The following is a 17,628-nucleotide window of genomic DNA, read 5'->3' on the forward strand; positions in this document are numbered from 1 at the left end:
TTGATTTCCAGGTTCTGCTCCCCAGGTCCGTGGAGATGGAGGTGGGCTGTCCCAGGACCCTGGCTGTCTCGTTCTCGGTGATGGTGCGGGGTGCCTGGTAGAGGGTTAGTCTTTCCATCCCTGTTGAGAGAACAAAAGGCCTCAGCCCACGTGTGCTCTGCAGAGCTGGAGGGGGATAGCCGAACTGATGAGGGGTAATGTCTGCTGATTAGATCATCTGAAAATTAGTCTGATAATGTGCAAATTATCCCAAAGCAGACTATGATGTCATTGCCACACTGACGGGGGAGATCTTAGCAGATGTGAGCTTTGGCTGTCTCCTGTCCTCCCAGCAGCAGCCCAGGCTGTGTCTCCTCGTGCCGTTTTGGGGGACACAGTGAAAATTACCTTTGAAATATGCTCTAAAAGCTGGAGTCATTCTGAAACAGGTACCTGCAAAGACAGAAAGCCCACATGGCTACCCCAGCCTCCACCCAGAATAGTACCCTTTGTGATGGGGAGGAGAGGAAGGCATAAATCCAAGGCTATTTCTGGGAGAGTGAGCTGCTCTTCTCTGCCTAGAGAGCACATTTGGAAGCTAGAAGTAGGTGTTCTTTTTTGCATATTTATTTGTTTTTATTTATTGAAAAGGCAGAGAGAGACAGAGAGAGGTCTTTCATCGACTGGTTCACTCCCTAAATAGCCTGCAACAGCTAGGGCTGGGCCAAGCCAAAGCCGGGAGCCTCAAACTCAGGTCTCTGACGTGAGTGGCAGAGTCCCAGGCACTGGAGCTCTCACTGCTGTCTCCCAGGGTGTGCATTAGCAGGAGGCTGGGATCGGAAGTGGAGCTGGGACTTGAATGCAGGCCCTCCAATATGGCCTGTGGGCTTCCCACTCAGTGCAGTGACCACTGTGCCAAATGCTGCCCCCTCAACAAGTGTGCTTTAGCTGGATGATTATGGAGCTAAGTAGTTCGTAGATTATAAAGCAAAGAACCTGAGCGGCTACTGGGGTCCTCAGAAGTATGTGCGGTCTTCAGGAGGTTCGTGGAAAATGCGTGTTGTGAAAAACTGCATGGTTTTCAAAATCTGTTGCACCAAAATAAACTTCTTTTCCTTCCATTTTCCAATGCGACTTCTGAACTATCCCTGTATCATGGTGCTCGGGGTTCGTTTTCCAGCCCCGTGGTTCACCTGGACCCTTGACCCGGTGGCTCAGAGAATGGCTTTGGAATCGTTCTGTCCACTTTGCAAGTCCTGACCTTGCCACCCTGCCGTCTTCTAGCTTTGTAAATGTGGGTCAGTTCCATACCCCTGTTTGCTCCGTGGCTGCTTCATCTGTAAACAGAGATAATCATACTGGCCCCTTAGGTTGCCGTGAGTCTTCAGTGAGTCGCTGTGGGTGTTTGGCACCAGGCTGCACATTGTGAGGGCTGACATCCCATCTCTGTCCCATTTGGATTGACACAGCCTGTCTCCTAGCACAGAGGACTAACAGGAGTCAGGGGCTCCATCAGAGGCCATGATGGGGCTTTTCCATCCCTGTGAAGCTAACTGCCTGTGAGGCCTCATTGACCTGCATTGTGACTATCTGAGCCTGGCCTGGCCCTTGCACATCCTTTGCTAAATCTTAGATCTGAGACACTGGTCGTTCGTTTTTTTTTTTTTTTTTAATATTTATTTACTTGAGTGGTAGATAGAGTTACAGAGAGAAAGAGAGAGAGAGAGAGAGAGAGAGGTCTTCCAGCTGGTTCACTCCCCAAATGGCTACAACGCTTGGAGCCGGGCTGATCTGAAGCTAAGAGCTTCTTCCAAGTCTCCTATGCTAGTACAGGGGCACAGATACTTGGGCCATCTTCTATTGCTTTCCCAGGCCATAAGCAGAGAGCTGGATCAGAATTAGAGCAGCTGGGACTCGAACTCGTGCACATATGAGATGCCAACACTGCAGGTGGTGGCTTTATCTGCTTTGCCACGGCACCAGCCCTGACACTGGTCCTTCTCTACAGGCTAAACATAAGCATTTATTTAGCATTCACTGTCCTTGTGCCCCGTTGAGGGGATTGAGTGTAACTGGTTCTCCAAAAAAGACATGACATGTAGTCTCAGCTAGAGTAGAACTTCTGGTCATTGGGCTAATAAGAGGGCTGGTTTATAAAGCCCAGGGAGAGAGAGTCTGTGGAGTGGAAGCCAGCCAGGTGTGGCTCCTCTTATTTCCTGTGCTGTTTCCCCAGGGTTGGGTATCCCTGTGTTTGTTGGCTTTCTCTGAGCTGCTGTTTCTTTCATGTTTGGGGCCTCATTACCTAGAATGTTTGGAATTGAAGAGTTGCATGTACAGAGCAACAGCACAGAGAGCAACAATGCCAGCGCTGGCCGGGTCCAGCGTTCATCCCCTGGAGGACACTGCGGCACGGGGAGGCTGAGCGAGGGGCCCTGTGCACGGGGCATGCACCTGACGGCACCACTCACACTCGACCTCTTGGGAACGCTTACTTATTTAGACCTTTGTCTTCCCCCTGCCTTATCAAAAATAAAATTATTTTTGTAGGAGAGGGAGGAGGGAAAGAAACGACATAACACCTGCGAGGGGTCGGGCCCCTCACCTGCATCTTCTTCTTGAGATGCTCACGTCCCACAGTCAGTGAGGTGGGAAGCAGAGCTGGCAAGGGGACTGAGTTGGACACCGTTCATTTCCGTCAGGAAGTTGAAACCCCAGTGGACAACTCTCGAGCTCAGGCTTGGATCATGGTTATGACCCTGCTGGTGTGCCTGGGTTCTCACCTGTGGGCCGACTGCCTAATGCATCGTTTTGAAGAGCTGAGTGTGTTCACAAACTCTGTGCTCATCAGCTTGGGCGGCCAGAGTGAAATTCTGTTGTCTGGGTGGTGTCAGCTGTGGGATGTGTTTCTCAATGTTCTGGACACTCAAAGTCTAAGGTCAAGGTGCCAGCGGGGTCAGGCTCTGATAAGGGCTGTCTCCTGGGCTTATAGACTATCACCTGTTCACTGTGTCTTCCCAGGGCCTTTCCACTGGGTGTGTGGGTGGAGACAGCAAACAGGCCCTCATAAGGGCACTGATCCCATCATGAGAATCCCACCTCCAATGGCCTCTACTGCCTCATGACCTGTCAGAGGCCTCATTCCAAACCCCAGCACACGGGGGCTTAGGCTTTCAACCTGGGAATTTGGAGGGTATAGGGACACTTCCAGTCCATGGCAGGCACATTAACTCTTCCAAACTCTACTGACCTCAGCCACTGGTGGTGGTCTAGGGATGCCCCCTCCTTGCATTACAAATTCTGGCTAAGACTTTCATTGATAAATGAATTGTACCCTAGAAATAGAAGCCACACATCACTCTGGTCATTTTCCTGCATCTTCTGCCCTTGTTCTGTGTCTCAGTCTTTCCTAGCTCCTCCAACTTTTTCTGCACTTGCTCTTTGAGATTTTGGCTTGTGCCTGAAGCCAAAAATCCTCAGACTTCATCCCCCCCGTTACAGAGTTACAGAGAGAGAGGGAGATCTTCCATCCTCTGGTTCACTCCCCAAATGGCTACAATGACTGGGCTGGGTCGAAGCCAGGAGCCACATGGGTGGCAGGGGCCCAAGCCCTCGCGCCTTCCTTTGCTCTCTCCCAGGTGCATCGGCAGGGAGCTTGATAGGAAGTAGAACAGCCGGGACTCAAACCAGTGCCCCTCATTCTTGTTGACTCTGTTTTCCTACAGCACTACAACCAAAACACACCCCCAGCCTGACTCCCTCTTTCCATCCCTTGGCCACCGCTGGCGTCTGCCTGGGTCATTGTGACTTCCTTATTGGTCTCCCAGCCTCTGTTCTTGCTGTCTTAGTCGTTTCTCCATTGCAAAGCTGCAATGATCTTAAAATATTTTTTTGAAACCCACACATAATTTTCTCATAATATCTATTTTCCATGAGCTTTCTGAAGACCCCCTGTATTCCTGGGTTCCAAAAATTATTTTTGCACCCAAATGAGTGGATCTTTTAATTCCAGCTTTCCAAGAACTATTGGTAGTAGCTTTGTATAAAATCGATCAGACCACACTTGTGCTCAGAACCTGTTTGTTTCACTGGAGTATAGTCCACAGTCCTCATGGTGAGGATGTATTTGGGAAGTCTCATGCCTTCGGTGAGCTGTTTATGTAGGTTTGCTCAGTTGTAGCTCTGAAAGTTCTAGACCCTGGAGACTTCCCAGTCTCAGACACCCTCCAATGCTTGGCCACCTTACTAGGGAGCTTATGAGATGTGTGGGGTCTCAGGCCTTATCCCCTTCTTTTTATTTTTAATTTTTATTTTATTTTATTTTTTGACAGGCAAAGTTAGACAGTGAGAGAGAGAGAGACATAGAGAAAGGTCTTCCTTTTTCCGTTGGTTCGCCCCCCAAGTGGCCGCTGCGGCCGGCGTGTTGCTGCCGGCACACTGCACTGATCCGAAGCCAGGAGCCAGGTGCTTCTCCTGGTCTCCCATGCGGGTGCAGGGCCCAAGGACTTGGGCCATCCTCCACTGCACTCCCAGACCACAGCAGAGAGCTGGCCTGGAAGAGGGGCAACCGGGATAGAATCCGGCGCCCCGATGGGGACTAGAACCCGGTGTGCCAGCGCTGCAAGGCGGAGGATTAGCCTGTTAAGCCACGGCGCCGGCTGATGGCTTTCCTTTTAATTCTTCTTTTTGAGCCATTAAGTCAGAGAACCGGTCAGGAATCAGGCTGCACTGTTAAATCTCATAGGGAGAATTTGGTCATTATTCTATTCTTTTTTTTTTAATTAAAAAAAGAATAAATTAATTCTTTATCTTTGTACATTGAAAATTATACCCCAAAAGATATTGGGTTTCTCAAGCTGTATGATTTTTTTTGATCATGGCTATTAAAATTTTAAAAAATTATAATTGACATATAATCATTACACCTGTTTGTTCTTTGCTTCATGTTCTGTCCCACGTAGGATAGTTATCCCTGGCCCCTGGCACCTACCTATGGGCTTGCCTTTTGGATGTGTCGCCCAGCCAGGCCCTCGTCCCTGGACTCCACCACCTCTTGGCTCGCCTCTAACCCTGGGGTCTAGAACGTAAGGCAGTCCTTTTCCTTTCCATCAATACTGTTTTTCAGTATTTTCAGACACTGAAAATGCAGGTCCATTTGTGGACTCAGTTCAGTGGTGGTGGGTGGGGCATGGCGAGGGGCACGTGGAAGGGCTAAACAGGAAGAAGGGAGAGATAGAAAGAGGTCTTACACCCATTGTTTCACTCCCCCAAAAGGCTACAGCAGCCAGGGCTAGGCCAGGCCGAAGCCAGGAGCCTGTAACTCCATCTGGGTCTCCCACGTGGGTGGCAGGGGCCCAGGCACTTGAGCCATCTTCTGCTGCCTTCTCAGAAGCATTAGCAGGGAGCTGGATCAGAAGCAGAGCAGCTGGGACTGGAACATGGGCTTGTATGGGACGCTGGCATCGCAGGTGGCAGCTTAACTGACACGGTGCCATCGGGCCGGCCCCTTGCTGAATTGGGATTGTTACAATTCATAATATCCTGACAGCTTCTGGAGGGGGAAGCTTACCCTAGATGCCCTGTGATTCTTCAAGGGATAGCACTGTTTGGAGTCGGGCTGGCACAGTTGTCTTCCAGATAATGTTTTCCTCCTCCACTGACAGAGTTGGTGGAGGCCACAAGGAACTGGGCCGGAGCGGAAACCTTCCCTGTGACCTGCCACCGTTCGGAACGTGTGCTTTTCCTAGTCTGCGCGCTTCCCTTGGTTTTTTCCTTACCTTCCTGTAGCATCTGTGACAGATTGGGGGTGACTGCCTCAAGCTGTAGCACAAAGGACCTGGCTGGTGGGCAGTTCAGCCCTAACCAGGTGATATGGGGTGCAAACTCCTGGCAAAGAGGTGCAACCTTGGGCCTAACTACAGGTTGCGATTCTAGCCAAATAGAGGTTGAGTGTCCCCTACCTGAAATCCTTGGGAAGTACTTTGGATTGCAGACTGTTTTTGGATTTGGGAATATTTACATATACATAATGAGATATCTTGGAAATGGGACCGAGGTCTAAACATGAAATTTATTTATGATTCATATAAGGCGGTCTTCAAAATGTTCATGGAAAATGTGTATTATGAAAAAAAAACAAACAAACTATGTGTGGATTCGAAATGTATCACACCCAAACCAACCTATCTTTTACCCATGAACTTTTTGAAGTTCCCTCATACATGTAACCCGGCAACGTTTTTAGTGCACTTGTGTTTTGACTGTGATCCATCATATAAAGTTAGCTGTGGATTTTTATGTTGATGCTCAAAAACATTTCACATTTTGGAGTGTTTTGGATTTCAGATTTTTGGATTAGGGATGCCCAGCCTGTACATCCTTTGAGATGGAGACATCAGGGTGAACAGATGTGTGTTTTCTGGTTTTACCGCAGGTTTTAGGAATGAATATTCACAAGGTTTCTTCCAAAGGTACAAGCTTTATGTTTACTAAAACTGAGGGAAAAGAATGCAGGTCTGCGTTGTGGCATAGTGGGTATAGCTGCTGCCTGTGACACCAGCGTCCATTAGGGCCGCCAGTTCATGTCCCAGCTGCTCCACTTCTGATCCAGCTCTTTGCTAATGCGCCTAGGAAAGCAGAAGAAGATCGCCCAAGTGTTTGGGCCTCTGCCACCCACGTGGAAGACCCGGATGAAGCTTCTGGTTCCTGGGTTTGGCGTGGCCCAGCCCCATCCACAGTGGCCATGTGGGGAGTGAAAAAAAGGATAGGTGATCTGATTCTCTCTCTCTCTCTCTCTCCCCGTCTCTCCCTCTCTCTCTGTCACTCTGACTTTCAAATAAATAAATTAAATGAACGTTTAAAAAAAAAGAATGCGGACATGGAAGGGGAAGAGGGCTGACACCATAACTTAAACATTTTTGTAGTATTTCTACAGCCACCAAAACACTGATAAGAGGGGTCCTTCTCTCTCACGGGCTACTGCTGCTGACCAAGGAGACCTCAACACTCGGGGACCAGTTCATCTGGGAGTTGTTTTTTTAAAAAGTTATTTATTAATTTATTTATTATATTATTTATTTCTTTATTTAATGGACTTGAAAGGTGGAGGGTAGGAGTAAGATGGAGAGAGAAAGAAATCCTCCATCCTCTGGTTCACTCTCCGGATGCCTGCAGGCAGCTGGGCTGAAGCCAGAGCTGGGACTTGGGGAGCTCCACCTGGATCTCCCACGTGGGTGGCAGGGAGCCATCACTGCTGCCTCCCAGGGTCTGCACTGGCAGGAGCTGGAGTCAGACACTGGAGCCAGGACTTGAACCCAGGAGCTCAGATCGGGGACATGGGCATCCCAAGTGGCGTCTCAACTGCCAGGTCAAACACTTGCCCAGGTCTGGACTTCGTAATTCCTTCCACTCCGGCTTACCAAGAAAGGCCTGGGGGAGAGGATTCCCGGGGGAGGGAGACTGGGGGCTTCCGGCACCACCGCCTTCTTCTCCTCCCCACTCTTCCCGGCCTTGACAACAGAGGGACGGGCACTTGCAGGGCCTTCGATGGCTGCTGTGCACTCCCGAGACCTGATGCTCGCTCAGTTCCTAGTCTTTGGCTCCTCTTTGCCCGGGAGATTTTATTTTTGGTTAGTTTCCGCCAATAGCCTCTGTGAAAGAATCGCTGTCCTTTCATGAAGTATTTATTGTCAGCTCCGTGTCAGTCACTGTGCGGGTGCGAGGGATGCCGATGAAAGACGTGGCTCCTGCCCTCAGGGAGCTCGCGGCTGACAGGGACGGAGACGCGCACACAAATATGAAGCCGTGATGAAGGGCTGACTTCCTCTGGGCTGGGAAGACTTCGCTTTTCTGTTTCTCCTCCGCCCACCCTATTGTGAGCTCCAACAATAGGCCTAACCGGCCCGATGATGCCGTCCTCACGTTCTCTTGCCTCTACATGGGCCTGCGCTCCAACAGCCTGGGCCGCGGGGACCCTGCGCTGTGCGTGCTGTTAACTGCGTAATCTCCGTCTCTCCCAGCTTCCTGCTTCAGCTCGTCGTACCGCATGTTGTTCTTGATGATCCTGGGTGTGATGATTTATCAGCCTCACCCATAAACTTGAAGATTTATTAAAGCAGCCCCCAGCCTTCTCGAATCTCAGTGCTTGGAGTCGTCTACATTAGCACTGTGGCCCCTGCCCCCTTAATCCTTACCTCTCGTTCACGTTGTCCCCATGCTGGTGGCCGAATGGCACCAGGAGGAGCAAGTTCTCTGCCTTGGAGGACGCTGAGGTCCTAAGGTCAAGCAGTGAGTGGACCCTGGAGTCCACTTCCCTGCTGGGTCCCTGGTTCCCCCACCTGCCCAACCACATTGGGAGAGGGGGCTGAGGGATGCCATCGTGGTCTTTGTCTTGGGGCCACGAGATGACCACAAAGAGCCAGCCTGAATGGAATCCCAGCACGTTTATTCCTTGGATCTGTGGGATTTATTTTTTCATCAGTTCCAGGGGAGTGCTGGGCAGAGGTGTCAGGGCTTGCGGATAATTTATGTGAGTAAACACGCAAGCAGTAGGGCGAGTGAGAGCCTGAGAATTAAGGGCATTTATCTGGGCTTTGATGCTTGCTTTGCCCTCTGGCCCAGCCTTCCCCACAGTCCTGATCACGCCATTCCAACCCTCCCCTGGCTCGTGCGCGGTGGGCCAGCACCGATCCCTTCCCAGCCTGCACCTGCCTCCCCACCCCTCCCGCGGCTCTCTCATTAAGGCTGGCGAGAAGGTGGCTGGTGGCCTCCAGCTGAGACCTGCCTGCTGATTCTGAAGGCAAGCCTCCCCCGACCCCGTCCCCAGCCTGGCCTGTCCAGTGTGGCCAGCCTAGGGCTGCCTTTTCCTCTTCCCCTTTCTTGCCTGGGTCTTCTGAAGATGCGCCGTGCACAGCCAAGTGGCACGGGGCTAACGTGCTTTACACTTGAGAGATGAAGCAATAACAGGTGGCAAGAGCGGAGGCTGCCGGAGCCCAGGATTCCGGTTGCCATGGAAACATGTCAGACCTGTGGAGGGCCCCGGGAACTGTCAGCCGTGGAGGGTGGCGGGGGGAACCAGTGAGAGGGACGAGAAGAGGCGCATCTCTTCCCGGAGGGCTCTGCTCGCCGCCCCCGAACTCCCCGAGCTCCCTGAAAAACGGCTGCTGAACCAGGGCTGGGGCTAGGGGTTGGGTGGTGGGCACCGGGCATGGCCATGTGTTTGTGGGCCCTGGGCCCTGGCAGCCGGGCTGAGTGTCTGCTCGGGGTGTGAGGCCATGCCCTTTGTGTGTGAGCCTAAACTTCTGGTCTCGGCAGAACCTGGCCGAGGGGCTGTCGCTGCCGCTCAAGTTCCTGACTGAGATCTGACTGCAAGGGGCATGGGTAGCCCTGTCTGGGTGGTCGTCTTATGGGAGGCTTGGGGTGCTGTTTGCCATAGACAGGAAGCCAGTTTAGCTCAACAGTCCTGCAGTGTGCACCAGCCCCTTCTTAAAACACCTGCTCTCCCTTTTGTGGGCGTGGTGGGGGCGCTGTTGGCGGCTCCGCTTTTGCCTTTCCCGGCTTCCAGTTACTTGTACACCGGCCGCCTCCCGCCTGCCTTCTGTTACTGTTTCCCCCTGCAGGTCTTCATGAACTTTGTCCCTGATTTCCATGTTCGTTTTCCTGGGGGCTTTTAGACTGATCATCTCCCCCAGGTAAATTCCTAAACTCTTAAGGCTCACTGTGTTTTCTCCCGGCTTCCTAGTATCTCTTAGATGATCGCGGCCCATAAACATTAATCAACAGTAAACCCAATCCATCATCGGGGACGCTGCCTTCGAGATGCCGCTCGGGTCTCTGCCTTCCCTGGCACCTCCTTCCGTACAGCGGGACTCAATTTCCCATAAGCTGCAGCAGAATCTCTATTTAAGTCCCACTTGCAAGGTCTGGCCGAGCTTCCTATTTATAGTAAAGCCCTCGTTACAATGATCTCATAGACTGTACCAGGAAACTGCTCACGGCCGGGTCAGGCCATTAGGCCAACCTGGCCGTGGGGTGAGCTTTCCTTCATGAGCCTCTGGAATTCTCCAGAGACATGTTTTCACAGAGTGTATGACAATACGCAGGATCACCCGGGATGCTTACCGTGGGAGGGGCATTAAGTTCAAAGGCAATTTCCGCTTTTATTAGGCCAGTCTCAATGACTTTTATCACGTTGGGCTTTGTAAATAACACACTGGGTGAATCACATGGACTCTAAAGAGAGTCGTGAAAGATGGTCTATGCAAGGTATGGCCGGAAAGTGTTTGCTTCTGTGTTTCCCAGGAGCTGGAGAAGTTTGATTAGAGGCAGAATCCTCAGGGACACAGACAGACCTGGGCGTGAATCCTGCCTCTTCCTCCTCTCCACCACCGGGGCCTGGAGCCAGCACCTGAATCTCTTTGGATTTCAGTTATCTCCTCTGTCAGATCATCCCGGCTTCACACACTTTTTGTGAGAATCAGTGAGTGAGCTGGCGCTTGGAGAGCGTTCAGCAGAAGCCGCGCCAGTTCAGTAGCGTCGTGTGCGTCAGCTGCCTCTCAAGGAGCAGTTGAACAAAAGGGAGGCTGCCTGGGCAGGTGCACCCTGGCGTCCCCCGCCCCAAGAGACAGTGAAGTGCAGTCCTGGGTTTGTGGTGCGTTTGGGGGCAGAGTTGTGTCTTGCCCACTGCAGAGAGTGCAGGGTTACTCTCTCTGCTGCACGGAGCCTGCGGCTGCTCGTTCTTGCGTTCCCTAGAACATGGCCATGACCGCCAGCCAGATGACCAAGTTATTCCTGGGACGTGGGCCAGCTCTTCTCTCTAAGGAGTCAGAAAATAACCCCAGGGCACAGAATGACATTCAGATAACTTTGCCACCGGGTGAGCATCCGCAGTGAGTGTCTTCCCAAGGAGGAGGTTGCAGGGGTGTTTCCATCTCGGCCATCCCTTTGCTGTTGGTAACCATTTCTGGTGTGCGGGGTGTGTGGGTGTTCTCGCAGTGAGTGTGACATGGTGCCTGCCTTTAAGGCATAGATGGTTAAGTATAGGAGACGAGCCAGATGTACACAGTACACGTTGTCTTCAGCACGTTCATGGAAAATGCATTTTACAAGAAAACTACAAATGGATTTCACACCTATTTTTGGCACTACCCTGAACTTCCAATTCCACTTTTCCATGAACTTTTTGAAGTCCTCTTGTGTAAAGAAGAGAAGGGTCCGAGTGGTGGTGCCGACTCGGTGCCGTCCTCCAGGCATGACTGGTCATCTCTGGCTAGGAGTCCGGAAAGCTTTTCTCTGGGAGAACCTCACTCCGGAACCAATCCCAAATTCCAAAAAGCGTAAGAGAACCTGACACAGAAGCTATTCTGAGTCCACTGCATGCCATGTTCCCATGCTGCAAGGGTGCTTGGAGCTGAAGCAAAAAGGGTTTCCCTGAAAACAAAGCCTGGCTCTTTGCAGTTGCCTTCTATGTAAGTGGGCCACTGCTAGACCCATGCCCCATACACCCCATGCCCACAAACCGTACACACCAGAGCCACAAGTGGGACTTCAGCACCTCCCTCACCCCCTTGGATAGGCACTTTGTGTAACAAACCACCGACGTGAACCCACGCTGCCTCCATCCCTTCAGAGCCTTCTCTTGAGCTGAGTGAAATTCTGCCCCTTTGGTCTTCGTACAGAGTCAATTCCTCCGTCACTGTCTGCTCTGCTTTACAGGATCATTTCTGAGTTTAAGGAATTTTCTGGTAGCACCAGAGTCCCTGGTTCAATTGGCTGTTCTTCCAAATGGTTGGTTGGTGGTGAATACTGGGCAGAATGAGGTGGAAGTTCTTATCCTCCGTATGTTACTTCTTCATCCTCCTCCATCACCAGGGGTCCAGTGTTTGGAGAAAAATCAGATTGATTGAGGATTTTGTGGATGGGAGGAAATCCAATTGCCTAGGAAGTGGTGAGGAGTAGAGGAGATGGGGTCCCTGAGTGTTTTTGTGGGAGCCACCTGGGCATGTGGGGTTCTTTGGTTGCCTTGTATGTGGGAAACTCCCCAAGTTGTGACTGGCATGTCTGCATTTCCTACCTGGCTCCTGTTCATCATGCAGCTTAATTCTGGTTTCCTTCAGCCCTTCGGGTTAACATGCTGCTACCCCTTTCCTTGCTGTTCTCTCTCCAGCTGAGTTGCTTGCTTCCTGGGCTTAGCTGAATTTTCTTAGGAGAGTCCTAAGAGTAGCCCAGATGGCGGTCGAGGCAGACCAAAGAAGGGGGAGCTGCCGCCTTTGGATTTGGGTAATGAAACTTTTATACGCAGAGTAAAATCTTTGCTGGTGATTTTTGGAGATTATTTGCAAAACCATTACGTATGCCTCGCAGATGGCTCTGAGATCTAGTGGCTGATGAAAATTCCCGACTCAGCGGGCCCCAGAGAGGAGCCGCCTCCTCTGTCCCCCCACAAACAGCTGACACTTCTCGTGCAGAGCATTGTCTGCCTCCCTGAAGGTGGGAATCAATGACTTAGAAACTGATTAAACAGTCCAAATAGCAGCTGATAAATGGGTCAACCCCCTCTGATGTGATTCTGCTAGCTTTTGTCTTCTGCCTTCCCCAGGTAAGACTGTTGTTCCTGGAGGCACAGGCATGGAGGACGCGGAGCCAGAGGGAATCATATGAAAGTGTGCCAATCTGTTTAGCACTTACCGTCTGGGTGGGATTTCTGCTCGCTTATCTGCTTCCGTTCACAGATTTGTACCCTGCGGGACCCTGGTTAATGTTAGCCAGTGAGTAGTGACAGACAGCAGCAGACACTGGGTGTGGTGAGGACAAGGGTCCCCCAGTGCTTAAGGTGGATCCTATAAATGGCCTTTTTTTCTCCATCGCAAACAAGGAGTGTGAACAGGACAAAGAAATGTCTGTAAAAGGGGGAAAGGAGAGGAAAATGGCAGCCTCTTTCCCCAGGCCAGGAGCCTGCCCATGGCTTTCCAAGCAGCCCGTAGAGGTTGAGAATGGCTTTGGTGCTCAAGGACATGTGCTGTTCTTGTACAGCTTTGTTGTCAGGGTCATGGCCCAAGGCTTTGTTGGAGGGCTGGCAGCAGGGATGGGTCCCGAAGGTGGTGTGTGCACTGCTTGTGAGGGTCCCAAGACTGAAGACACAGTGCCAATGGGCTGGCAGCTCACCATTCAACCCATCTCTGTCCCGAGACTGAGCCACATGCCTGCATGTCCGGCTGTGATTCCAGGCTCTTGGGATCTGCAAGGTAACTTGTCCAAGGTGCTTTCTGTGTTCAGTGAGTCTGGACTTCAGGGAGCTGAGGCTGGGCGAGTACAGATACCTGTGTGCCTGCCAAGATGTTCATCAGAGTCCCCAGCGGCATCTCCAGTGTCCTTCCTGGCAATGACCACCCATTGGCGCTTCTTTGTTTTCCTTTTCAGGGACAGGAAGAATATCTCCTAAACAAGAACATCTTTCTCAAGAGCAAGGTGCAGGCACCGACCGTTTCGCGCCCTCTAGTCCCACCAGTGTGTCTGTGGTTGCCGTCTGATGTTTGGGGCTTTGGCCCTGGGGGTTGGTTCAGGGTTGAGAGAAGTTCACTTGCCTAATTGGTCTTCTGGATGGTTTGCTCATCCAGAGATGAAATTCTGAGCTGGGAAATATTGCACAAATTTAATTCGGGATGACTTGCAGGCATTAGTACCGTTGAACCAAGAAAGATGGAAAGGCAAACCTAGTCCGATGTAGTTACTCAGTTGGAACAAAACCTTAGCTTCTAAACTTCAACCTCTTTCTGAAACAGATTTCACCACACTGTGGGAGGAGAAGGGAGGCAGGAGAAACACATCTCAGCCTAAAGTTGGGATTCTCTTTTATGTACCCACAGCCCAGAAGGGACCGGATGGGACAGTCATTCCCAATAACTACTGTGACTTCTGCTTGGGAGGCTCTAACATGAACAAGAAGAGCGGGCGGCCAGAAGAGCTGGTGTCCTGTGCCGACTGTGGACGCTCTGGTGAGTGTGGCCCCCTTCCTGCACCGTGTGCCCGTAGCCCAGGAACCATCCCACTTGCATTCCTCTGCCATCTCGTGGTGCTGCTGGCGGGGCTGGAGAGTGAAGTGAAGTGACGGTGGTGACGCTTTCGAGTAGAGACGAGTCTCAGGGTGTTTTGAGATGTTTCTTCTTTGAGTCTTAAGAATCAAAAGTTAGGATCTGGGTTTCCAGGAGAAGGGCAAGTAGACGTTTGTCACTTGTGTCTGGCCTTCCCAGGAGGTGGGTGGATGGTTTCTCTGTGTGCATTGTTGCAGGCAACAATGAGATAGAATGGAAACACCCAGAGACATGGGCAGTATGCTTTCTGAATTGCGTGGTGCACAAGCAACAGAAGGGTGTGTTTGTTATATGGAAGTACCGGGGCCGGGCAGGGGTGGGAACTCCTAGAGTGTGGAAGCATGAATATTGACAGAGCAGCCACATCTTGAGTTCCCTGGGTGCTGGGTCACTGTCTAACCACCGCCTCATTGCTCACTCATCCCATGCTCACATGTGCAACGGGCAAAAAGAGACCCTGACCGATCAAGGAGGCAAAAGGACAGGCAATCCCTAGGACTAATTTCGAATTGACTTGGCATAGATCTGTATCTATACCTGCATACACACAAATATAGATAGATAGATAGATAGATAGATAGATAGATAGATTTTTTAACCTATCCAAAGACCAAAACAACAACAAAAAAGGAAATTGTGGTCTTATTGCCTCAATCGTAACATGATAGCAGGGCTTCAAGTTGTGTTCCAGCTGTTGTTTTGCTTTTCGGTTCTAACAGAACCATTCTTTCTGGATGATCACAGTGGGGACTACCTGTTTTTCCTATTATTATGTTGTAACTAGACCAAAGCAAAAGGCAGGGAGGACAGAGAAGTTTAGCCTTATCTTGGGTCTCAGCCACTACTGGCTAGTAGGTGACCCATAGGTTCAACAGGGCGGTGGACTCTGGCCATGGGGAGCCATTTCTTTTTCCCAACTTCTCCACCTGCAGGCCCATGTGGAGGACTGAGGTGACCGCACCTTGACTTCGCTGTGGCAGCTCGGTTCTTCTTGAGCTTTAGCTCTGTTGTATTTCGATGTTAGGGCTGTTGAGGAATCAATACTGACTTGAGTGGCAAATCAGCGACTGGGGAATGATGGTAGTTTCAATGCACTGAACCCTCAACATTGGACATTCCAGGACCCCGACAGGGCAGCCCATCTGTGCAGTGCTGTCAGTTTGTTTACTGTGCAAAGGTGATGCCCAATGTTGAACTTTAACCTCTATTGGTGTTGGCTTGGAAGACAGGGCTGTTGTAAGAATGGACTCTGGTTTTTAGAAGGAAAATAAAAAACAAGAAATGGAATTCACTTCAATGTTTTTTTGTTTGTTTGTTTGTTTTAAAGGCAGGCAGGCAGGCAGACAAACAAGGTCCCTTGGCGGAGAGATTGTCCAAGCAGGGTGTCATGGCCTGCAGTAGGTTTGGGCGGCTTAGAGATGGTAGTTTTGCAATTCTCCTTGCAAACTGCTGCCTTTCTTCCCCTTTGTTGCCTATAAAAGATGGGGTTCATGAGTCTGACTCAGGGGCATCCCACGTGGGAAGCCGGTTTTTTTCTGCCCAAGTCTCCATTTGCATTCCCTTCACTCAGCGTTTCTTTGCCAGGTTCTATCTGCCCTGTGACTCAGGGCGCCATTTTAAACCAGCCTGGATCCTCTCATTGCATCTGCCGAGGATTAATTTTGCTGGATCGTTTAGTCAAGGTCTGACTCTGATGTTCCTGAAATAGCTGACACCTCGGGAATAAGCAGGTGGCGCCAGCCCATGGGATGTGTGCTTGCCGAGGCAGGTGGCCGAGGGCGTCTGTGGAGCTCCCTGGGGTCCTTCCAGAGCAGAGCCTGGCGCTTGGGCGAGCTGCCTTCCCTTCCTGTCCGCCCCACGACTTCTACTTCCTGCGAGAAAGGAAGATTCCGGAAACTGGCACCATAAGTGGAGCGCTATTATCTGCCATGGTGGGGGCTGTCCTGGGGCTCGTTTAGAGTGTGAAGCAGTTTAGACCTGAGTTGTACAGATTCAGAATGCTAGATTTTATTAGGATTTTTAAATCCCTGTATCTCGCTTTCTGAGTGCCCTGAGTTAGATTTGACAATTCTGAACTTTTGGGAGTAACCAAGCACGTTCAGTGGCTGGAGTGTGTGTGTGTGTGTGTATGTGCGCGTGCGTGTGTGCGTGCGTGGGTGCAGATGGCAAAAACTTCCTCCATGGTTAAAGAACATGAGAAGCTCCTTTACTACCTACCGCTTATCAGAATTTCCAACTTCTTTTCGCTTTCAGTGCAAATGAACTACATGGTGTCAGGGCAGAGCCGAAAGGTTTCCGAAAGAATGGGATTAGAAGCGGGTAAATGTAGGGATAAAACGGATGGGGGCTTAAGCACCTTTACCGGGTTATCTGACAGAAAATACCTTTGTAAAGCTGGCTGTCAAAGGGAAGCACAACACTGCTCAAAGCAACACCAACCGAGAACACCAAAGCAGTACCCGCCCGGCTCAGGGACGACCAAGGAAAACCCTTGTCAAGGGTGGGGTTGGGCGAGCGTGCGTGCACCTGTGTCGTGGCAGGCTCCCTCACTGTCAGGAGCCGTGGACACGTGTATTATGGGAGAGATGGTGCCTTTCCGGGAGGCGGGGAATCAATCCTCTTTCCTGGAAGTGTTCGCTTTGTCCCAGATCCCTGTCGCCAGGTGATGTCCCTGGCTGAATCCCTTTTGCTGTGACAATGGTTGATTATCTCGCTATTAAGAATAACACCGTAATGACGTAATGAGAATATTAATGATGCTGTCTGTTGCTTAACCCATGTGCTGATATATTCATCATACGTGTCAGCTCATTTGGGAGGAGAAGGCAGGAAGGAGAAGGAGGCAGCGGCCGCAGCACGCACCACGGAGGACTTATTCGGTTCCACGTCAGAAAGTGACACGTCAACTTTCCACGGCTTTGATGAGGACGATTTGGAAGAGCCTCGCTCCTGTCGAGGACGGCGCAGTGGCCGGGGCTCGCCCACAGCAGATAAAAAGGGCAGTTGCTGAAGCCGTGGAACGGACTGTCGGGCGATCAGCCGCCCCCCTCTGACTATGGCCCTTGTCCCGGTTCTGATACCTATATTTTTTAATGAAAGACAACCTAGGTTTTCCCTTTCTCTTTGCTTTTTCTGCTCAGATTTCCACGTGTCCCTTCCTCCCCGCCATCCCTCTCTGAGTACGTACAACAGAAGCACAAACTACTGAAACAAAACAGGACAAAACAGGGAAGGAGCAGGGCGGGGCTCCTCCGAGAGAGGGCGTCGTGATGTGCTGTTTGTCTCCCATAGAGATAGAGCCTTAGGTGGATTATTCGCTTTTTGGGGGGTGGGGGTGGGGGTGGGGGTGGGATCTCTTTGACACGAGCAGAGTTGATGTCCTCAGTTTTCATATTTATTGGCAAAATGAAGATAAGAAGGAGCACTGGGTTTTGAAACAAAGAACCAATAACATTAAAATATTATTTATGTGTGCTAGATATTAGAATCAGACTTTTTTTTTTTTTTTTGAGAGAGAAGGGGGAATCAGAGAAATGGAAATAAGATCCCGTTTAGGAGCGAGCCG

General features: G+C 50.9%; 1 protein-coding gene across 2 annotated transcripts in view; it reads left to right on the forward strand.

Moving 5' to 3' along the window:
* The window catches only part of LOC133751222 (zinc finger protein DPF3-like), a 239,582-nt gene extending 222,214 nt beyond the window's left edge, over nucleotides 1-17,368 (forward strand). The window contains exons 8-10 of one of the 2 annotated variants that reach the window (XM_062181111.1): nucleotides 13,393-13,440; nucleotides 13,839-13,967; nucleotides 16,871-17,368. In XM_062181111.1, the coding sequence (XP_062037095.1) occupies nucleotides 13,393-13,440; nucleotides 13,839-13,967; nucleotides 16,871-17,073 (380 nt within the window). In that variant the 3' untranslated portion in view covers nucleotides 17,074-17,368. The remainder of the gene's footprint in view (nucleotides 1-13,392; nucleotides 13,441-13,838; nucleotides 13,968-16,870) is intronic. The other variant, XM_062181112.1, reaches the window with a different exon arrangement.
* The last annotated feature ends 260 nt before the right edge of the window (nucleotides 17,369-17,628 follow it).

The sequence above is a fragment of the Lepus europaeus genome, chromosome 22 (genome assembly GCF_033115175.1).
Source record: "Lepus europaeus isolate LE1 chromosome 22, mLepTim1.pri, whole genome shotgun sequence".
Classification (NCBI taxonomy): domain Eukaryota; kingdom Metazoa; phylum Chordata; class Mammalia; order Lagomorpha; family Leporidae; genus Lepus; species Lepus europaeus.